The following is a 23,669-nucleotide window of genomic DNA, read 5'->3' on the forward strand; positions in this document are numbered from 1 at the left end:
TTAAATGGGTGAATTGTATGGTATGTTAATTGTATCTTAATAAAACTGTTACTAAAAAGTACAAGCTGCCTCTCACTAGCTGTGTGACATTGAAGAGTGATCTCACCTTTCTTAGCCTTAGTTTACTTATCTGTAAAATGATAACAGAAGCTACCTCATGAGACTGCTGTGATGTTTCAGTGGGAGGATTGTGTAACTACTGAGCACAGAAGTACTTACCTTTTAAACATTGCTTTAACTGTATAGTTTCAGTTTTAAAATTTATTCAGATTGTTTTTTAACCCAAGCATGTGAATTATCTTGGCAGTCGTTTTATCTGCACTTGAAAACAATTCAGTGTATTCTGCTATTACTAGATGGAATTATATAAAAATGTCAATTTGTTCCATTTGATATTAAACTAAATTGAAGAGTGTTCTTTGTATCTTCTGTATTTTTGTTGATTTTCTGTCTGCTTTTTCAATTTCTGAAACAGTAGTATTTAAACCTCTAATTAGGGCTGGGTGCAGTGGCTCACGCCTGTAATCCCAGCACTTTGGGAGGCCCGAGGCATGTAGATTGGTTGAGCTCAGGAGTTCAAGACCAGCATGGCTAACATGGCAAGACCCTGTCTCTACAAAAAATACAAAAATTAGCTGTGCATGGTTGTGCACACCTGTAGTGCCAGCTTCTGGGGAGACTGAAGTGGGAGGATTGCTTGAGCTCACTGCAAGGCTGCAGTAAGCCAGCCTGGGCAACACAGTGAGATTTTATCTCAAAAAAAAAAAATTATTTTTGTAATGTGTGAGTGAGTCCTATAGTTAGAGAGAAGTTAACATTTGTATGTATGAACTGTTGCATGAGATGTATAGAAAAGTAGCAACTTCTTCAGGAAATTTTAAATGTATGGCAGAATTATAGTTTATAGAACTTAACAAATGAAGAATTTCTAGGCCGGGCGCAGTGGCTCACGCCTGTAATCCCAACACTTTGGGAGGCTGAGGCGGGCAGATCACCTGAGGTCAGGAGTTCGAGACTAGCCTGGCCAACATGGCGAAACACCTGGGCTGGAGTGCAATGGCATGATCTCAACTCACTGCAACCTCCGCCTCCCAGGTTCAAGCAGTTCTCCTGCCTCAGCCTCCTGAGTAGCTGAGATTACAGGTGCCCATCACCATGCCCGGCTAATTTTTGTATTTTAGTAGAGATGGGGTTTCAGCATGTTGGCCAGGCTGTTCTCAAACTCCTGACCCATGATCTGCCCACTGCAGCCTCCCAAAGTGCTGCTGGGATTACAGGCATGAGCCACAGTGCCCGGCCGCCCCAGCCTCATTTTAATTTCCAAAGCAATATCTTTTTATTTATTTAACATATACTTGTTGAAATTCTATATGTGTTAAGATTTTCCCCTCAGTAGCATGAATTATATGGTTTCCACGTGATACAGAGCATAGTGTCTACCAACAATAGGCCTCAGTAAACATTTGTGGAATAACTCACTAAATGAATATATTACATTGATCCATCTGAAATTGTCATTTTAGAGGTCAAAATGGTTAAATATCAGCAATTCAATATTCAACAAATATATTATTAAGAATCATTCCAATATCAAAGAGAAAATACATATTATATTACTCCTTGACACTGTATCAATGAGTATAATTTTCTTTCATTAGACTACAAAACTTGACTTTTCTCTCTTTGCCTACCAGGAAACACGAAATTATCCAGAATCATATCCACAACTGCCAAGGGATGAAACAGTGGAGAATCCTCATCTCCAGAAGCACATTTTGGAATTAGCATCCATTCTGGATGTTCGAAACGTGTTCTTTGAGAATACCATTGATGACTATTAAAACAAAAACCCTGTTGTCGAAACAAGTTTTCATTTTCCACAAATTTTAAATGGTGCAGTTTTCTAATGTGATAAGACACATAGTGGTGTTACTTAGTTTTTATTTTTTAATTTAGGGCCACCATTTTAAAAACAAACTGAGAGAAAAAATGTTCACACTTTTAGGGTAACTGTTTTAAAATGCAACCTTTCAGGTCTTTTAAAATCTTAACCTTGGAATTTTTATTTTTTGATTTTGAGGGATGGATATTTACCTCCAACTTCTAATCCTACACTCAAATAGTCACTATTCTCACCCTGAGAAGAGTAAATCATTTATTTTTGTATAATGAGGTAAATCCAACTCTTATACTTGGACCTAAGTTAAATGTCTGGATTTGGAAATATGTAATGGTTCATAATGATGAAGCTAGCCACCATGGACTACTGAAAATCAAGAACAGAGTCCCTCCATAATATATTTTTTCTCATTCCAACTTAGCTGGTAGAAAAATGTTTGATTCTTTGAAACATGATCAAGCCAGTTTTTGAAATCATTTCTTTCAATACTGTCATAATTTCAGAAATTGGATTGAATTGCATCTGAAAGCTAGATCTTAATTGAGGACTTGAGGTGGTAATATTACTTGGAATGTATGAGTATTATGAGATTTATTTGCATATTTTCTTTGTAGTCTGTGAATGCTGGAAATGAAAAAGGAAACAACTTTGAAATATTTTAGTCAAAAAACCATGTCATTGGTTTCATAATACAATGTCTCCAATAGGAATTCTATTTAAACTCTTGGTTTATGAGATCACATTTAAAGACTGGATTGATGTCTGTGGCATAAAGTTTTAATTTTTTGCCTCATTCAAATTTATGAGACTTCAAAGTCATAGATGTTTTAAATTTTGGTAAGGGGTAACTGGGTGTTATGAAACCTAAAATGTAAGTTGATTTTGCATTGGTAATTTGGAAATAAGATTTATTAACATTCCCTGTATTTAGTATTTTATATTCATGCACAAAATTTTTATTATCTTAAATAGGACTCAGTGTATATTATAAAGATTTTTCTTTTTTGTGTTTTCCTTCCCTGTCATTCCCTTTATAATTTCACAGTCACTTGCTATGAAGTCCTCCCTCCTTTTTGATTACTCAGCATTCAATTTCAGAAATCTATGAATGAAAAGGCCTTATACCGAATTTTCTGTACAGGATCACATCTGGCAGTCCCAGGAGAAGTGAGCTGATTGCTTTTGATATCTCTTTCCCATGGCCCTAGGTAAATTATACCCTAAATTTATTTATTTATTTTTTTTGAGACAGAGTCTTGCTCTTGTTGCCCAGGTTGGAGTGCAATGGCGCTCTCGGCTCACTGCAACCTCCGCCTCCCAGGTTCAAGCAATTTTCCTGCCTCAGCCTCCCAAATAGGTGGGATTACAGGTGCCTGCCACCATGCCCAGCTAATTTTTGTATTTTTAGTAGAGACAGGGTTTCACCATGTTGGTCAGGCTGGTCTCAAACCCCTGACCTTGTGATCTGCCTGCCTCAGCCTCCCAAAGTGCTGGGATTACAGGCGTGAGCCACCGCAACTGGCTATTATTTTTAACTTGGTTTTCATTTCTGGCATAGAGACTAATTTGGGTCTAAGTTATTCCCATTCCTGCTCTGATTTGCTGATTTTTCAAACCTGAAGTCCAAAGTTACTGTTTTGGGGTTTGGGGACTTGGGGAGTATTTTGTTTACTTTTTTTTTTTTTTTAAGAGACAGAGTCTTGCTCTGTTGCCCAGGCTGGGGTGCAGTGATACATTCATGGCTCACTGCAGCCTCAAATTCCTGGATTCAGGCAATCTCACCTCAGCCTCCCAAGTAGCTGGGACTACAGCCATGCGCCACCATTCCTGGCTGATTTTCTTTATTTTTTAATTTTTTGTAGAGATGTGGTCTCACTTTGTTGAGCAGGCCGGCCTCAAACTCCTGGGCTCAAGTGATCCTCCTGCCTCAACCTCCCAAAGTGCTAGGATTACAGGTCTGAGTCACTGTACCTGGCCTGTTTACTTTTTAAAAATATTTTTGTTTGTTCTTTCAAACAGTATTTCAGAAAGCTTGGGAAAAGTTACCCTGGAAAGAGATTTCCTTTGCTAGTGGGTTTTCATTTTCAGGTAAAGACTGCTTTCCTTTTTTTTTTCAGTATCTTAATAAACTTCATAGCTATCCTTTAGTAACAGTGTTCATTGAACTACAGCAATAGACTATCTTCAGTTTTCTGACCTCTTGTTTCAATTCTCCTTAAGTCCTGTGCCAATTATGCTCCTAGCAACACAGAGTTTCCTGTCCTCTAATGTTTAAAATAGTATTTAGTGTTCTGAGGTTTATCCTCCCCTGTTAAGCATAAAGAACACTGGTCTGAGAACTAGGAAACCTAAGTTCTAGTCCTGGCTTTCCTGGTAACTTAAGTGTTATGCCCTTTGGCAAGTGTCTTCATGTCTCTGCTTGTTAGCACTCTCATCTGTAAAATGAAGAGGTTGGCCCAGGTCCTTTCCAACTCTGATTCTGTAATTTGGACTCTTGGTTCCAAAAATATTGATTTCCCCACTCCAACCACCAAGAGAACTATTTACCCTGTTTGTAGTGTACACAACATTTTCTTTTGTAGGTCATATTTACCTAGATTTTGTTCAAGAAAATCTGGGTCCCACTTAGCTGTTTAAGAAACTAGTACAGACAGAGACTCTTCTGAGGAAATTAGAGCTTTTATGATTAGAAACATGCTTGTCTAAAAATGAGGTTCTTAGAAATCACAACATTGACCTTTATGACGTTGCCCGTTAAGCTAATAGTGTAATTCCTTACTGGTAGTTAAAAATCTAAAGTGGACTGAAGTGATCTTGAATCTTCAAAGAGAGGAAAACTGTGCTGGAAAATGTTGTTTCATTGATGCCTTCAAAAAAATGCGTATTAAACAACGACTATACTCCAGATTTTCTTCTGGACATTGGGGAAGCAAACAAAATAGACTTAAAAATCCTCGTGTTCATGAAGCTTACACTCTAGTAGAAGGAGTAAGGCAATATACGTAAGTAATTTATGTTAGAAAATGTTAAGTAGGATGGAAAAGTGTAGATTATGGTAAGGTAAATCTTGTGTTTGTTTTCTTAAGAACAATGTTTAAAACAGTGATCAAGCAGGGCATGGTGGCATGCCCCTATTAGTCCCAGCTACCTGGGAGGCCGAGGTGGGAGGGTCACTTGAGCCCAGGAGTTTGTGGCTGCAGCGAGCTGTGATTGCACCACTGCACTCCAGCCTGGATGACAAAGCAAGACCTCGTCTCTGGAAAAAAAGAAAAGAAAAAGTGATGATCAGGGTAGGCTTCATTAGGAAGGTCACATTTGTATGAACACTTTGTCTTTTCTTTCTTTTTATGAAAGTTTTAAACAGTTTTTTTGTTTTTTGTTTTTGAGATGGAGTTTCGCTCTTGTTACTCAGGCTGCAGTGCAGTGGCAGGATCTCAGCTCACTGCAACCTCCGCCTCCCGGTTTCAAGTGATTCTCCTGCCTCAGCCTCCCCAGTAGCTGGGATTACAGGCATGTGCCACCACGCCCAGCTAATTTTGTATTTTGAGATGGGGTTTCACCATGTTGGTCAGGCTGGTCTCGAACTCCTGACTTCAGGTGATCCGTTGGCCTCGGCCTCCCAAAGTGCTGGGATTACAGGCATGAGCCACCACGCCCAGCCTAAACATACAGTTTAATAAGCCCTCCTAGTACCTCACCCAGCTTCTGTATTTCTTTAATCAAGGGAGAAGAATTATCTAAAAGGACAGTTGCCCAATGGGCTTGAGCTGATAGTGGCAAAGAATTTCATGTTTTAAAAATGCGTACCACCTGCCCTTTATAAATATAAAAAAATTTAAGCCCTAATGTATTTAATTTTATAATTCATAAAAATTTAAATATTGGAACTAAGAACAGAGCAAAGCAAAGGGCACTCCTTTATTTTCAAATTGCACAAACTCTCCCTGGAGATTCTGATAGTCTCTTATCTCTCTTAAGTACCACTGTAAACAACATAGAAAGCGTAAGACTGCAAGAAGTCAGTTATACACAAAACAAAATGAAGCACAGTGGAATTTTCTATTTATCTGTGTATTTCTGAAGTTGGTAAAGCAACTATCCTCTCTATTTCACAGAAGAGAAAGCTGAGACCCAAAAAGCTATTCATAGTGATAGAGCTAGAACTAAAACTCAGATCTCCTCATCTCAGCCCAGTCTTCTCAGTAGCTCAGACTGCTTTCTATAATGAACAAGAAAGAATAATTAGGGATTTGTATTTTGGCACAAAACAGTATCAAATTTTTATTGTAAAAATCCACAAGTCTGAAATTTTATCTTTTATTCTAGCCAGGGTGTATTCTTCATTTGCATGTGTGTGTTTCTCCTAGTAAGTGGTGCTCTCAAACCTTTCAAAGCACAGAATATATTGTACCCTCTTTATTTTTACCAAATTGAAATGTTTCAGGATTTCAGAAGCAAAGTGCAAACCAATTGTGGCTGGAGTTTTCCTGATAGAGGATCCGGGTGGTTCCCTCCCCTCCAACTTCTGGCTACTGCCCTTTATTTCCTTTGTGCAATAGAATTCCCTGAAACAGATTAGGTGGTAATTATACTGAATTTAGTCAGGATAATGGGAAAAGCGACAAATCAGATTTATGTATTAGGTATTATGGAGCTTTCTTTAGCACTCTCCTCCAAGTTTAATCTCTGACACGTGTGATTTAGTAACTTTCTGTCTCTGAGAAGCAGTTTGGACCCAGCTGAAAAATTTTATTTATGGAGACTTGTAATCAGCCTGATACTCAGAGAACATTCTGGACTGGAAATATAGTCAAGTACCAAGGTCTGCTAATTTGGCCATTGCCAGTGATTCAAAACCACCTCCCCACCCTGAGTAAAAGATTTGATATGAATATGAATGCTCTGAGTCTCCTGGTGATGTTTTGAGTGTATATGCTCCTGTGTGTGTCTGGAAAGCATAGAGGGTATTTACCTTGAGGGCTCTCTTGTTGATCTTATTTATTTGAAATTCTTATTTTATTTGTAATGGCATATGTATATTTTTGTGATGCTACATGCAATCTCTGTGTATACTTTTTGTATATATGTGTACATATTTGTAAATATATTGGTATGCAATGATACAGTATGTGTATATTATGTACCCATACCCATTGTGGGCTGAATTTATTTAAGTTCTGTGAGGACATCCTAGTGGCATTGTTCATGCTGCTGTAATTAGGTTGTGGCTGTATCTCATTCATAAGCCTCTATTTTGAGGGGCTTGTGTTTGGATAAAATGGGCTAATTTGGAGTTGAAATTAGGCTATGAAGATCTTAACAGAAAGCTGGATATTCTTAGCTTTAAAATCACCTGCAAATTTTTATTTAAACTGATGATAAATTAGTGATATAACCTGACAAACCTAAGTATGTGAAACTGAGACACTAGCAGATTCTTAGGCTGTAGTAGTCCTTTATTTTCTTGATCCATATTTAAGTATTATTACTAAGTAGTAAATTATTTATATTGGGGCTTAATAGAGAGGCTGTGGAAAAAAATTGCTTGAATCACATTTAAAAACATAGGAAAATGTCCATTAAATAGGGGAAATATATTCCCAGTTGTCATTTTTATGCCTCATACTGAATTTTGATTTTGAAACAATTGTTTTTTCATCAGTGTGCCTCGTTTTATGTGTCTCTATGAGGCAGAAAAGGGGGCATTAGTTAAGGGATGGCCTAACCTAAGTAGGGTAGGATTTAATGAGGAACGGGAGGTTGTTAATTTGTATATTTGCAGCAGCTATGTTCAATTTAGTCCTGTCTTGGCATTTCTGGCTACAGATTTTTTCTTATTGGACTTGCATATCAAAGGTGAGTAGGCTCATCTGAGAAAATGCTTCCACTGAATAAAATGCCTCCACTCGTATTGCTGTGTCTCTATGAGACCACTTGTGTTCTGCAAGTTGATGATATATTCGCACATGAAGTAGAGTTTTTAATATTAGATGCATGGTGTGCTATAAAAATCTGGGCCTTCAAACCTCTCCCAAGGATGATAGGGTTGGGGAGGATAAGAGGATAGTAAATACGTGCAGTGCCAATTTGTGAACCTATGGAATGTTGCCAAGTATCAATGTTTGGTTACTTCAGTTGACATTTATTTGCATGAAAGAGTGTAGGAGATGTTTAATATACACTTAAATACATTCACTGCAGAAATTAAATAGAGGTTATTTTTGCATGATAAAATGTAACTGCAAAGCAACTTTTTATACCAATATTCTTTGGAAGATTAAATCTATCTGATCCAATATTATAAAATACAGAAATTATCTCAGGAGTCTGTTTTACCACCCAAAAAAAGTTAACATTTGCTGATTCATTATATTTTAAATAAAACAGCCAACTATTCATAAGACTTTTCAATTATAGTATTAAATTTAGAAATAATTATAACAGCCTTTTTCTTGAATAAATATTAAAATTTGGTAATTTATTATTTCTGAAAAATCAGTGAAAACATCCATAGGATCTGATCTTTGTTTGAATAACGAAATCATTGTTTTTGCACTGGAGAGTAGTAGAACAGATATTATACCATTTAAAATTCATGGAACTGACTCAGGCTCCTTGTGCATATTAATTTGAGGACAGTAGTGGTAATCAAAAGTACAGTAGAAAAGATTTGACATTGTGAATGTGACCTCTGACCCCAACTGTTGTAAAGCCAATAACTTTGAGGTTGAATAAGGTAACACTTGCTTAGAAAACCCAGCCCTTTCCCCCTAATCTCCTGCGCTCTTATACATTGATACTTTACACCTATTTTTGCTGTACCTCTCAGTCTTTCCTAGATAATGGGACCACTTAAAAAAAGTGATTCATCTTCCTCAAACCAGAATTTCAAAGCCTAATACTACATTATGTTCCAGCTTCATTGAGTTTTGAACAAAAAGACTTGAGCATGCCTTGTGTTTAAGGAAAAATAATTGATGTGTGAATAGAATCAATCACCTATTAATGGGAAGGGTGTCAGGATGATGTAGGGTGATATGCCTTTAATTGGGTAAAGAGAACTGTATTAAGTATAACTAATTTAATCACTGATTGAAGCACCATTCTTAATTTTAAAATATTTTTGTTAATTTCTTTTGTGGTTTTAAAAATTAATAATATTTTTTTTTTGAGATGGAATTTTGCTCATTGCCCAGGCTGGAATGCAATGGCGTGATCTCAGCTCACTGCAACCTCCACCTCCTGGGTTCAAGAGATTCTCCTGCCTCAGCCTCCCAAGTAGCTGGGATTATAGGCGTGTGCCACCATGACCAGCTAATTTTGTATTTTTAGTAGAGACGGGGTTTCACCATGTTGGCCAGATTGGTCTCGAACTCCTGACCTCAAGTGATCCACCCGCCTCGGCCTCCCAAAGTGCTGGGATTACAGGTGTGAGCCACTGTGCCCGGCATAAAAAAAATTCTTTTTAGTAGTTATCAGACTACTCTAACCAGTGCCATTTTTAAACATACTTGGACAGTAGACTCAGTTTTTTTAATAGTTTGAAGTACATTATATTAAAACTACAAACTCACTTATTCAAGCCTAAATTTCATCATAGACTATAAATTGGGTATCAATTTCCTATTTTGGTGGACAATTCCAGTCTGTCACTAAGACAATCATCTTTTTAGGTGTAATATTGTTTATTAAGACATAGGTAATTTTAGGTTTTATGCTTTTCTCCTAGGCTTATGGAATGAAAGCTAATAGGCTGAGTTATATCACTTTCAGAATGAAATAGGGAATTATGGCTAGCCTTCTTATAGGGCTGCAGTAAATGATACTTACATGTTTGCTGTATCACTGATTTTCTTTTCTCTTCTGAAGCTGTTGTGAACGTCCACTTTGTCATGATTGAAAGTTGAGATTTGTAAACATTACAATTTGCACCATAAATTTTCTCAAACATGAAATCAGTATAAGTATAAAACTTGAAATGACCATACATGAGAATCCCAAAAGTAAATACTTCCAAACCATAGAGGGATAACCACTGTATTTTTAAAAATACTATTCCCACCCTTCTTTGCCTGCTACTAATTGCTTTTTTCCTAAATTAAAACTATGTATTGTGGTATATTAAAAATCTGCAGGAAAAATTTGCTTAAAGTGTTTTAGCACAATAAGAATTTTTATTACTCAAGAGTTGGAGACCAGCCTGGGCAACACAGTGAAACCCTGTCTCTACTAAAATACAAAAAAAAAAAAAATTAGCCGGGCATGGTGGTGTGTGCCTGTAATCCCAGCTACTTGGGAGGCTGAGGCAGGAAAATCGCTTGAACCTGGGAGGCGGAGGTTGCAGTGAGCCGAGATCGTGCCATTGCACTCCAGTCTGGGTGACAGAGCGAGACTCATTCTCAAAAAAAAAAGGAATTTTTATTACTATTTCCTGAAGAATAGTTTTTGTTAAATTGTTTATTATACCATTAAAAAGACCTTCTAATGGTTCAGTACAATAATCTAGAACTTGATTTGTGTGGCTTTTTATAGTTATGTGAATGCATTCCTTTTGCCACATAGACCATATGGCTAGTTCTCCAACTGTTTTTTTGCTTGTTTTTAATAAACCTTGCTGTTCAACAATCAGAGAAACCTTTATTTTGGAGCATTCTTCCAGTTGAGGTAGAAATGTCTTAGATAATAGGAAAGGCAAATACAAAGTCCTAACATTTTCATAGTAGAGTTTACAAGTAAAATAACTTATCCATATATGTTATCTTCGTTGTGTGGCACCAGTATAAATAGTGGTTTCATTAATCATTGAATCAGATGAAGCAGTTATAAATCACTTGTTACTTTGTGCTAAGAATTATTGTAATTTCAGGCCACTTTATTTCCTCTGAGCAGTTTCCATTGTAAGGTTGAGTTTCCCTTTTTTAAATTCAAATCATCACTAAAGGTTAAGATAATCAAATAGGAGTTAAAATAAGTTATGTTTGATCTTTTTCCCTTGAAAATAATGCTGAACTTATTGTCTACATTCTGATTATTAGGCAGAAATGCACTTGTTTAAATCATAGCAGTAATTCATTTGGCGGATATAATTACTCGATTTTCTAGTGGTGTGAAATACTTTTTAAAAATTGTGCTTGTCTGTAACTGAAATGTTATAGAATTGTAACACTATAGGGATTATAGAGTTATATTTATTAGCTCTCCTCAAGAGACTGAAGCACAATATTTTTCATGTAACAATTCTTATCCAAGTGCTGCTAATCTGTCGTGCAAATAATGAAGCTATTTGGTTGCCTATTTAGCTATTCACAAATCACTGTAATCTTTGAAACAATCTTGTCGTTCATTTGTATTAATATTTGGATATTGTGAGTTAATACTTTAGAAAAAAATCCATCAACTCAGCCCTTTTAGCAAAACTGTTTGGATTCATTAGTTTTTATATGTGTTAACAGTAGAATAAATTTTGAAGGGGCTATTTACTACCAATGACTAAGAGGAAAATGATACTGTCACTACCATTTGACTTGAACATTTGTGGTATTGTAAAAGTCTTGTCAGTTGTGTTCTAAATTGCTTAAGCCATACGTTCTCTTAAACAGGATGTTTTTTGTTTTCTTCCTTTCCAGCAGCCTTTTTCTTCTTTGTCTGTTATGGTTAATACTCCATAGATTTTAGAAATTGAGAAGTTCTTGAAACATTTTATTTTCTTGAGTTCATCACTTTTGACTCTTGTATGAGATGTGATTTGTCATAAAGGATAGCCTTTCACTACTTCACTAAATGAATTTCAGAGTAAACACTGTGATTCTGCAGAGCGGATTCAGTAGGCTTTCCAATGTTTTCTCCTGCTATACAGTGCCTACCACCTTGAGGGCACTTCAATACTAGAGGATGAAAACTGAAACGTTGTTTTGATGTTTATTGAATAACGAGATTAGAGAATATTTGCTTTTTGTTGTCAGTGTATTAAAGAAATTTTCACATTGATAAATGTTCTCTAGGAATGTGTCTACATTCATCAGGTGTGAACTCTTGTACATGAATTTTGTACCTTGAATCCACATATATATTAAGTGTATCATCAATATAAAAATAAACATTATTTGCTTAAAGTTTTTGGTACTTTTTCGGTATTGACAGCTGAACTGTTAGGGTTTGCTTCATCCAAATATCTCAGAGGCTTTGAACTATCTTGGGGTTGATGCTTCTTGTTAATTTGTCAATGTCTGAATCCTGGTTTTGGTTTTTCCCTGCCCTGCTCCTGCTGGTCAGAACTGGAACACGCGAAAGAAGGGACTGTTGAAGAATTGGGTGGAATCTGCTTATTCTTGGGCTTGTGTCGAGTCTGGGGATGGAAACAGAGTTCCTTAAGGTGGAATGGTTGGCTTGGCATTGACGAGTTCAGGGACCTGACTTAGGGTACTGATTTGGACCGTGACTTTTTGTTTGAGACAGAGTTTTGCTCTTGTTGCCCAGCCTGGAGTGCAATGGCGCGATCTTGACTCACTGCAACCTACACCTCCCGGGTTCAAGCGATTCTCCTGCCTCAGCCTCCCAAGTAATTGGGATTACAGGCATGGGCCACCACGCCCGGCTAATTTTGTATTTTTAGTAGAGACGGGGTTTCGGCACCTTAGGCTGGTCTGAACTCCTGACCTCGGGTGAACCACCCGCCTCGGCCTCTCAAAGTGTCGGGATTACAGGCGTGAGCCACCGCGCCCGGCCTGGACTGTGACTTAGAACAAGATAGTTTTTTTTTTTTTTGAGACAGAGTCTCGCTGTCGCCCAGGCTGGAGTGCAGTGGTGCGATCTCGGCTCACTGCAGGCTCCGCCCCCCGGGGTTCACGCCATTCTCCTGCCTCAGCCTCCCTAGTAGCTGGGGACTACAGGCGCCCGCCACCTCGCCCGGCTAATTTTTTGTATTTTTAGTAGAGACGGGGTTTCACCGTGTTAGCCAGGATGTTCTCGATCTCCTGACCTCGTGATCCGCCCGCCTCGGCCTCCCAAAGTGCTGAGATTAGAGGCGTGAGCCACCGCGCCCAGCCAGAACAAGATAGTTTTTCCTCTTTTGTTTTTTTCTTTTCCTACTGCCTGCATGATTGCTATTTATTTAAAGAGACGGAGTCTCGCCACGGTGCCCAGGCTGGTCTGAAAGCCCTGGACTCAAGAGATCCTCCCACCTCGGTCTTCCGAGTAGCTGGGACCACAGAAGCGCGCGCCGGGCACTTCTGATGCTTTGAACTTTCTTCCTAAGCAGAAAGGAGACGGCCCAGCAGCAGATGGTGAAGCTAATCCAATATAGTGAGCTGCCACCAGCGTTTTTAAGTGCATTACATAGTAAGAACGTGGTTCTGCTGGACGTTATGTACTCGGTTGCGATATAAAACGCATCATCTACAGTAGGTGACAGGCGCCAAAGTTCAAAAACTGGTCTTAAGGTGTAAGGTCCTAGGACTAGTTTCTGGAGCTACTGGCTTCTGAGTGAAGATGGAGGCGCAGACTTCCCGGGTCACTCGGTGGCAAGGCAGCTGCCTAGGGTGCGGCGGGACCGGGCGGCGCGGGGGGCGCCTGGAAAGCCAGCGCAGCCCCGGCCGGGTTTGTAGCCAGCACAGCACAGCGGGGCCTGTGGCACGGACTGGGTTCTTTCACTTTTGACACGAAGCCCCTCCCACTTACCACGCTCTGCACGCGCGCCTGTTAAAATAGAAAAAGACCGAGAGGCCTCGGAGACTCAGTCATCATCTGCGGCTCTGGCCGCTCGCTGACGTGGCGAACTGGGCTGAGGGAGCGCCCGGCTGGGCACCCGCGAACTCCAGCCGTTCCGGCCCAACCGCCGCCCAGAGGTAGTAACAGTAGCCGCCAAGGCCGCGCATGGGCGCATGCGCGCGTCGGACCAACCCCCTCGAGCAGTCACTTCCGGCGTGCTGGGAGACGTGCGGTTCCGGGTCGGTGCTCGGCTCGCCGGCTGGGCGGTGGGGGCTGGTGACGCGGGCCAGGGCTCACGCGAGGCCCGGGAGGCGGGGCTTTGCTGGCTGCCCAGAGAGAGGCAGGTGCGCAGGCCAGGACTCCGGGAATGCGAGCAGGCCCCTTATTCTCTCAGTGGCCTCGGTCTGTCCCCACAGCGGCCCGGTCAGGGTTGCCCAAGCCCCAAGGCGGGGGGCGGCACCGGGGTGCTGAAAGGGTGAGAGTGGGGGCGGAGGCGGGCTGCCCCGGCCTGGGAGTCTGGAGCCTAGGGTTCCGGGATTCCTCCCTGCGCGACCTTGGACAAGTCGCTCCTCCTCTCTAGGGCTCAGTTTCCCTGCTGTCAAATGGGAGAGATGTTGGATCCTTCCTTTCTTTGACAGTCCAAAGCACGGGCGGGGCTGGAGGGAGCCTGAGGGAGTGAGATCCAAACTGCCGTGGCAGGCACCTGCCTGCCTCCGTAGGGGTTAGGCATCTGTCTTTACTCAATTTTGCCTTGCTTTTTCTCAGTACAAATCCGTGACCAGACAGCCCAGGGTCTGGCCAGGTAAACAGTATGTGAGTGTAGTAATCAACTGAGAAATAAATACTGGCTCCAGGAAAACTTAACCTCATTCAAATTGTTTTGCTCAGGGCTCCCAGGAAGAAGTGAATTTAGGCACCCGCTGCGGTGATCAATTCTGTTCTCTGCGCTTGTAAGTGAAGCTCTTAGGCAAATAACAAATTCATAGGCGATCAGGGTTAGGGAGGGTATCCCATTGAGAGTTGTGACAGGTTTTCTTACCCCCTTTAATCCTTCTTCTGTCCCTCCTCTTCCTTCACTTCTCCCCCTATCCCCACTCAACATTTTGGCCATACACTTGAAAAGAAATACCCAATGCATTTTATCTTTGTCTTCATGCAGGACAGAATGCTTTGACCTCCAAGCTGTTTTAAATCTAGTAGATAAGCCAGGTGAGTAAGTGGTTTACACACATTGAAAGTAAAGTTTCTGAAGAATTGTACAGCCTTAATGGAGGATCTGAAGTGGTAAGATGGCATTTGTGTATCTCAGAGCAAAGCTTAGGTATCCTCCACAAAACATGGAAAGTTAAGGTTGGAACCAGAATATTAGTGTTTTATACACCATTAGGAGGAAAAGATTTTTGAATCTTACTTTGAATATCATGTCAAACATTCTTAAGAAAAGAAACTGTGAGGCCGGGCGCCGTGGCTTATGCCTGTAATCCCAGCACTTTGGGAGGCCAAGGCAGGTGGATCACCTGAGGTCAAGAGTTTGAGACCTGCCTGACCAACACGGAGAAACCTCATCTCTACTAACAATACAAAATAAGTCGGGCGTGGTGGCACATTCCTGTAATCCCAGCTACTCGGGAGGCTGAGGCAGGAGAATTGCTTGAACCCGGGAGGTGGAGGTTGCTGTGAGCCGAGATCGTGCCATTGCACTCTAGCCTGGGCAACAAGAGTGAAACTCCATCTCAAAAAAAAAAAAAAAAGAAAGAAAAGAAACTGATTGGAGGTAATTTTATCAAACTCAAAACCACACAGCGTCTCCAGAAAATGTTCAAGGATATCAGATACTTACACAAAGAGTTATCTGGCTTGTCCTCTGTTTTCTGTTACCAGCTTTTCCTGTTGAACAGTTGATTGCAAACCATCCTGAAACAGTAGGATATTACACTTTTTACGTATTGAATTACATATTGAATATTGAATTACATATGAATTGAATTACATGCATTTTTGCCTTCAACTTAAAAAAAGAACACTAAACTGTAGTTAAGCTTATTGGAGGAAGGATTTGAAATCATTAAGTCATGAATATGTGATGTTGATGCCTGCTCTGGGAAATTTTACCAAGTGTGTTATATGTCATAGCCAACATGTTGTAATTAAAAAAAAATGTAGAGATTTGTTAATCAGAGTCCTCTGTTCAAATACCAGCCCTGCCACTTAGCCACACAATCTTTGGTAGGTTACTTCATCTCCTTGAGACTGGGTTTCTTCATCTGTATATGCATATGTAGCACCTGAGTGCTTTTTAAATGTTTAGTAATCGTGTTCTATAAGTGTACATGTAAGTTATGAAACTTAATTTTGAAATCTAAAACTTAACAACCCAGATGTGAAATCTTTCCAGTGTTTAACTTTTGAACTGTCTCTTTCATCTGATTTATAGATCCTGTGTTGCCATAAGCCCTTGGCCCACATTTAAGTGGGAATGCAGCTAGCTTGGATGTCTGAAACTTTGTAGGCGCCTGTGTCTGAATCCTGATCACAGGCACCGGGACTACTGAGAGCTCGTCATCCGTGCAGGATAGCCACACAGCAAACATGTTTGCAAAACTGAAGAAGAAAATTGCAGAAGAGACTGCTGTTGCTCAGAGGTCAGGAGGTGCTACTAGGATCCCACGGTCTGTGAGCAAGGAATCAGTTGCCTCAATGGGAGCTGACTCAGGAGATGACTTTGTAAGTACCTTTACTTAAGAAATAAAGATACTTTTGCAGGGAATTCTTCCAATAAATATTTTAAATTGCTTGATTATTTCATACCTTTCATGGTTTATAGCTGTATAAGAGCCTGTACATCTGATTCTTCTTACTCTGAGGTACCTTTTTGTTAATGTTTGGTTTGTAAATGTTAAGGTACTCTATTTTTTTTCCTTATTTTTCTGTGAGTTCCTCTCCATATTCTCTCCAGTGTCCTCTTGTACTGTTTTTCCATCTATATACCTTGTACATCTTCTTTTGCATTTCATTTCTGAAAATGTCTGGGCCTGTTTTCATTGCAGACATATATACTTATATAACAACTAAGTCATTGCTGCTTAACAAGGTCTCTGAGTTGTGGTATGGGGTTAGCCAGAGTGCATTGTTGTATTGGGACGATTGATGGAAAGATGGCACCAGTGATTACAGTATGTTTCTTTTTTTCTTTTTTCTTTTTCTTTTTTTTTTTTTTTGAGATAGACTCTCACTCTGTAGCCCAAAGTGGAGTGCTGTGGCCTGATCTCGGTTCACCGCAACCTCTGCCTCTGGGACTCAAGCAATTCTCGTGCCTCAGCCTCCTGAGTAGCTGGGACTACAGGCGTGTTCCACTGTGCCTGCCTAATTTTTTGTATTTTGGTAGAGACAGGTTTTCACCATGTTACCCAGGGTGGTCTCAAACTCCTGAGCTCAGGCGTTCCGCCCACCTCGGCCTCCCAGAGTGCTGGGATTACAGGCGTGAGCCACCATACCCGGTCTACAATATGTTTCTTATTAGTAAAATACATTTGTGGCTATAAGATTTCAAAAAGTGAAGATGTTGCTATATGAGGGAAATGTCATGCTTAAAAAATAAAGTGTGGCTTTTGCATATGACAGGATCCTCTTAAGTTAGATAAATTTCTTTTTTTTTTTTTTTTTTTTTTGAGACAGAGTCTCACTCTGTCAGCCAGGCTGGAGTGCAGTGGCATGATCTCAGCTCATTGCATTCTCCGTCTCCTGGGTTCAAGCAATTCTCCTGCCTCAGCCTCCCAAGTAGCTGGGACTACAGGTGCCCACCACCACGCCTGGCTAACTTTTTTTTGTTTTTTGTTTTTTGTTTATTGTTTTTGAGATAGAGTCTCGCTCTGTCACCTAGGCTGGAGTGCAGCGGCACAATCTCGGCTCACTGCAACCTCCATCTCCTGGGTTCAAGCGATTCTCCTGCCTCAGCCTCCTGAGTAGCTGGGACTGCAGGTACCAGCCACCACGTCCAGCTAATTTTTGTATTTTTAGTAGAGACAGTTTCACTATGTTGGCCAGGCTGGTCTCGAACTCCTGACCTTGTGATCCGCCGGCCTCGGTCTCCCAAAGTGCTAGGATTACAGGGGTGAGCCACCACACTTGGCAATAAATTTATTTAAAACTCATTTATAATGCTGTATATATATAAAAGAATGTATGTAATATATATGTAAAGTATAAAGCATAAAGTAAATCTATCACTCATCTGAAGAAATAGAACATTATCAATTCTGTTAAGCCACTTATATGTTTCTTCCAATTTCCTCTACCCAATTTAGGATAGCATAACCACTATTCTAAATTTTGTATTTTTCATTTACTTGCTTTTTAAAATATCTTACTAGATATGTATGTATTCATAAACAATTTATTATTTAATACTGCTTGTTTTTGAAGTTACAAAAGTTGCACACTGTAGACTTCTTGGATTTCCTTTTTTAAAATTTAATTCAACATGCTTATAAAATGCATTCATGTTACAGGAAGCTGTGGTTCATTTATTTTTGCTGCTGTATAAGATTCCAGGCTGGACACAGAAGCTCACGCCTGTAATCCCAATGTTTTGGGAAGCTAAGGCGGAAGAGCGCTTGAGGCCAGAAGTTCAAGACCAGCCTGGGCAACATAGCAAGACCGCATCTCTACAAAAGTTTTCTTTTTTTTTTTTTTTTTAATTAGCCAGGTCGGTGGTGGTATGCCTGTAGTCCTAGCTTCTTGGGAGGCAGAGGCAAGAGGATCGCTTGAGCCCAGGAGTTTGAGATTGTAGTGAGCTATGATCGTGCCACTGTACTCCAGCTTAGGCAACAGAGCAAGACTCTGTCTCTAAAGATTTTTTTTAAAAAAAAAAGATCCCAGCATTTGAAAAGGCCACATTTAATCTCTGTCTTCTCCTGGCGATAGACATTTAAGTTGTTTCCATTGTCAGATGAGCCTTCCTCCTGCTTTCTTATACTGCCTGGATCCCAGGTCAGATTACATGGCAGAAGCTATTAGGTTATTGGGATGGAGCAATAAGATTACCAGATCTACATTATCACTGGCTCCTATATTTAAGAGGAAATATAAGCACACATTTGAGCATCAGGCTGAAGGATGTAGTTTTAAGGCTGGGTTCTATGACAGAAGGACCTGCTTTGCCTTCATGCTGACATGCTAAATGAAGTCTTTTATTTAGTAATGTATTCCAAATACAGAGATTGACCCGGATTCAGGAAGTACTTTATTTTGGGATTTCTTAAGTTTTGAACTTAATACAGCCTGATCCTCAGTTCCTATCTCCAGACCCTTATATCCAACTGCATATATTTCTCCAGACAGATGCCTCCTCTGTGGCATCTCAAATTCTAAATGAACAAAATTGAATTCATTATTTCCATCTCCAAATGTGCACCTTCATCTTCCCAAGTCACCAGCCAGAAACTCTGGAGGTATTTTAGACTCTTCCCTCCTTTCACTTCTTGGTGTCCAATCAGTCAACATGTATTATGGCTTCTATTTCTTTTTTCCTTTTTTTTTTTTTGGAGACAGAGTCTTCCTCTGTCTCCCAGGCTGGACCCTGGGTTCAAGCAATTCTCCTGCCTCACTCAGCCTCCCAAGTAGCTGGGACTACAGGCGCACACCGTCACACTCGGCTAATTTTTTGTATTTTTAGTAGAGATGAGGTTTCACCATGTTGCCCAGTCTGGTCTCGAACCGCTGAGTTCAGGCAATCCTCCTGCCTCGGCCTCCCAAAGTGCTAGGATTACAGGCAGCTTTCATTTCTTCAATGTCTCAAACTTGCCTCCCTACTCCATCTTCTAGTAGTACATTTACTAGCACAGGTTAAGCATCCCTAATCTGAAAATTTGAAATCTGAAATACTCCAAAATCTTAAACTTTTTGAGCGCCCACATGGCCACAAGTGGAAAATTTACACATAAATACTAACACAACTTTGTTTAATGCATATTATTTAAAATATTGTATAAAATTATGTTCAGGCTATGTGTATAAAACGTATATGGAACATAATTTCATGTTTACACTTGGGTCCCATCCCCAAAATATTATATTATGTATACGCAGATATTCCAAAATCTGAAAAAATCCAAACTCCAAAACACTTCTGATCCTAACCTGTTTGGGCAGGAGATACTCAACCTATACTATCATTTGATTTCAAGCTGCCTTTCTTTCTGGGACAAACTTGTAGTCTATCTGGGTTCCCTGTCCCTAAAGTGACTTTTTTTTTCCTTTGAGACAGGGATCTCTTTCTGTCACCCAGGCTGGAGTGCAGTGGCCCAATCACAGCCCACTGCAGCCTTAACCTCCTGGGCTCAAGCGATTCTCCCATTTCAGCCTCTTGAGTAGTTGGGACTACAGGCACGTGCCACCACACCCAGCTAATTTTTGTATTTTTTTGTAGCGACGGAGTTTTGCCATGTTGCTTAGGCTGGTGTCGAACTCTTGGGCTCAAACGATCTGCCCACCTTGGCCTCCCAAAGTACTGGGACTGCAGGTGCTAGCCACTGTGCACAGCCCCAAGTGATCTTTCTAAAAGCAGCTCTGTTTATGTCTCTCCAGTACTTAAAACTCATAAAAGTCAGTGGCTTCCTCATCATTTTCAGGATGCAGTACAAACTCATTATTATAGCATAATGGTAAACTGTCATGGTCTTCTCTCAGCTTACGTGGCCAGCATTATCTCACTGTACTTTATTACACCCTGTGCCACAGCCAGATTGAACTTATTGCACTTTCTAGAATGGACCACATTCTTTCATGCCTACAATTTTTGCACATGCTATTTCCTGTCTCTAGAATGTCTCATCTCCCCTTTCACTCCTGCATTCCTCTGACAGACTCTTGTGCGTCTTAAGACTCAGCTCATATGTTACCTCCAGCAAACTCCCTTGACCTGACCTTCTCCTCTGGCAGCCCCCTACCCTTTACCCCTGCTGGCTGTTTGGTGCCTTGTCTTCTGCTAACTTCTGTAATAGCACCTGCTGTATTGCATTATTATTGATTATTTGATTGTTTGTCTCTTCCACTGAACTGGGAGTTTCATGAAAGGCAATAAGTGAAGTGTAGCCCTTAGGAACTCAGGTCAGGTTATAGAGTCGTATCTGCTCTATTATTATTATGTGACTTTGGGCAAGTTTCTTCATTTTTCCTTGCCTTATTTTTCACATCTATAAAATGGGGATAGGAACTGTATCTATCTTTATTAAAGTATGTGTGTCAAAGATCCCCAAGATCATCCCCAGATTTGATTATTCACTAGGAGGACTCACAAGACTCACCATATAGTTTTACTCACTGCTATCATTTATTACAGTGAAAGGATCTAAAACGGAGTCAGCAAAGGGAAAAGGTGCATGGAGAAAAGCTTGGAGGAAACAGGTGCAAGCTTCCAAGATTCTTCTCCCAGTGGAATTACATAGGACACGCTCCATTCTCCCAGCAATGAGTTGTGACAACACATGTAAAATGTCTACCAGGGAAGCTCATTAGAGACTCAGTGTCCAGGCTTTTTATTGGGGGCTGGTCATGTGAATACCCTCTGCCTACTATGTATCGAAATTCCAGAATCCAGGCTGGGCGGGGTGGCTCATACCTGTAATCGCAGCACTTTGGGGGACCAAGGCAGGTGGATCAGTTGAGGTCAGGAATTTGACACCAGCCTGGCCAACATGGCAAAACCCTGTCTCTACTAAAAATACAAATATTAGCTGAGCATGGTGGCACACACCTGTAGTCCCAGCTACTCAGGAGGCAGGAGAATCGCTTGAACCCAGGAGGCAGAGGTTACAGTGAGCCAACATTGTACCACTGCACTCCAGCCTGGGTGACAGAGCAAGACTCTGTCTAAATAAATAAATAAATAAATAAATAATCCAGACTCCAGAAGGAAAGCAGGTATTCAGCGTAAACCCATATTTTTGCACAAACATTTTAGGCACAATGAGCCGTTCTTAACAGAATGATGGGAACCCTCCCAAAATCTAAGTTCCCAGATGCCAGCCAAGGACCAACCTTAAAAGCAGGGCTTTCTAAGGATAACAGTCTGAGGCCTGTAATGTCAGTTCTTCTGCGTAGAATGTAAAGCACTTAGCATGGTGTCTGGCTCTAAGCATTTCATAATTAGTTTCTGTTGCTGCTGCTGCTGTTATTTTGGATAGGAGCTCTTTGTTTCACCACTATTCCTAGTGCTTAGCACAGTAGTGAGACATAGAATGTCTCACTAACAGTAATAATCATAACAGCTTCTTATACTGCTAGTGCTGTGGTCTGAATGTTTGTGTCCCCAAAAATTGATATATTGAAACCTAATCACCAGAGTGATGGAATGAGGAGGTGAATCATCTCTGAGATGATTAGCTCATGAGGGAGGAACCCTCATGAATGGGATTAGTGCTCTTACAAAAGAGGCCCCAGAAAGCTGCCTTGCCCCTTCCACCATCTGAGGGCACAGCTAGAAGGTGTCATGTATGAACCAGAAAGTGGGTCCTCACTAGACACCAAATCTGCTGGTGTTGGATAAATCAAAGACGCCATCTTAGGCATCGGTTCCAGGTTCTTCCCCCTCCAATTGGCGCCCCCTAAACCCGCCAAGCACAGCCCGCCAAATAAGCACCCAATCAAAAGGAAACACCTCCTGCTAGCCCCGAGGTCCCGCCCTCCGACCAATCACCAATCACCACAGCACCCTAAAGGACATAAATACTCAGCCCCAGCAGCTCTCTCTCTCTCTCTCTCTCTCTCCCCTTCTCTTCGTCTTCTCGCACGCTGAGCCTCCAATAAAGATCTCTTGGCTGCCACCGGTGTCGTCTCTAACTAGCCTGTCGCCCTTCAGCTGGCACCTTAATTTTGGACTTCCTAGGCTCCAGAACTGTGAGAAATACATTTCTGTTGTTCATAAGTCACACACTTTATGGCATTTCATTATAGCCGCTCAAACAGACTAAGACAACTGGTAATAGATGACACATATTAAAGCTAATATGTGCCAGGCTGTGTTTTAGGAATTTGACAAGTATTGATTTACTTAATCCTCATCACAGCTCTGTGAGGCAAATGCTATTTGTTATCGCAGATTGCAAATGAGGAAACCAGTGCACAGAGAAGCTGAGTAATGAGCCTAAGTTCTTACAGCTCATAAGTGGTAAAGCTGGAACCTGAAGCAAGGTCTTCTGACACCAGAGACTCTCCTCTTAACTGTCCACTGTCCTGACTCAGTACATATTGGATGGGCAAGTGGCTGGACATGTAGATGAATATTTGAGGTGAATTATTGAATAATCTTTAAAAACATTTCGGGGATACAATGGGAAACATGATTAAGGACTGGATGTTAGTATTTTTTGTTAGGAATGATAATCATATGTTGCCTATGAAGAGAAATAGCCTTAGTTTTTAGAGTATTTAGGATGAAATATCATGATGTCTGTTATTTAAATTCAGAAAAGTAAAAATTGATGAAGCAAATAAGGGAAAGCATCAGCAATTGTGAAAGTAGATGGAGAGCATTCTTTAGACGAATCTCTCTCCCTTTCTATATTTTGAAAAATTGTATAATGAAAAATAAAAGAGATTTTAAAAACTGAGTTATTAGCAATCGCAAGCAGTGCCTATAGTAATAGTAGCATTCATTTATTTTAAAATAATCTGGTTTGTTGGGGAAAATGTATGCCTCATTAATATATTGGTTTGTCGAATGCATATTATCTGCTGAAGTCTGTGATGCAAGTTAGAGTTTTAGATTGATATCCGTTTGTTTTATAGATGAAGATACTGAAACTTTATCAATATTAGTGAAAGATTCGTAGTCATAGACCAGCTTTTGATCCCTAAAGAACTCCCACCCTCTTTATCCCAGGACTTTACTTTTGGAAAGATAAAGTGATTTTTTTATCATGGCAATATAGTTTTTGTATTATATACTTGCTGTAATAATGGATCTATTTACTATTATTTATTTCAGTAGCCTGTGTACACATACAATTGATCTGTTTAGCATCTCCTCTCTCCTTCACTTTATAAAAGGAAGAAAGTGTTGCTT

The 23,669-nt window shown here is 40.3% G+C and overlaps 2 protein-coding genes and 1 long non-coding RNA gene across 19 annotated transcripts in view; 2 read left to right on the top strand and 1 right to left on the bottom strand.

Moving 5' to 3' along the window:
• The window catches only part of SCAI (suppressor of cancer cell invasion), a 195,020-nt gene extending 183,008 nt beyond the window's left edge, over window positions 1-12,012 (top strand). For 3 of the 5 annotated variants that reach the window (XM_055271089.2, XM_063636003.1, XM_055271088.2), the window contains one exon: window positions 1,695-12,012. In XM_055271089.2, coding sequence (XP_055127064.1) covers window positions 1,695-1,841 — 147 coding nt within the window. In that variant the 3' untranslated portion in view covers window positions 1,842-12,012. The remainder of the gene's footprint in view (window positions 1-1,694) is intronic. The other 2 variants (XR_010119972.1, XR_010119973.1) reach the window with 1 other exon arrangement.
• LOC134736169 (uncharacterized) lies at window positions 5,953-13,787 on the bottom strand. Its single transcript, XR_010119974.1, has 3 exons — window positions 13,577-13,787; window positions 9,731-9,785; window positions 5,953-6,465 (listed from the first exon to the last, which is right to left on the bottom strand). It is a non-coding gene; the product is annotated as an uncharacterized lncRNA (long non-coding RNA).
• Window positions 13,788-13,811: 24 nt separating this feature from the next.
• GOLGA1 (golgin A1) overlaps window positions 13,812-23,669 on the top strand; it is a 64,468-nt gene continuing 54,610 nt past the window's right edge. Inside the window, exons 1-4 of one of the 13 annotated variants that reach the window (XM_063635996.1) lie at window positions 13,812-13,950; window positions 14,495-14,556; window positions 14,766-14,815; window positions 16,041-16,330. In XM_063635996.1, coding sequence (XP_063492066.1) covers window positions 16,196-16,330 — 135 coding nt within the window. In that variant the 5' untranslated portion in view covers window positions 13,812-13,950; window positions 14,495-14,556; window positions 14,766-14,815; window positions 16,041-16,195. Of the gene's footprint in view, window positions 14,082-14,102; window positions 14,557-14,765; window positions 14,816-16,040; window positions 16,331-23,669 lie in introns of those variants that run through there. The other 12 variants (XM_063635991.1, XM_063635994.1, XM_063635990.1 and 9 more) reach the window with 12 other exon arrangements.

Source organism: Symphalangus syndactylus, chromosome 3 (assembly GCF_028878055.3).
Source record: "Symphalangus syndactylus isolate Jambi chromosome 3, NHGRI_mSymSyn1-v2.1_pri, whole genome shotgun sequence".
In the NCBI taxonomy this organism is placed as follows: domain Eukaryota; kingdom Metazoa; phylum Chordata; class Mammalia; order Primates; family Hylobatidae; genus Symphalangus; species Symphalangus syndactylus.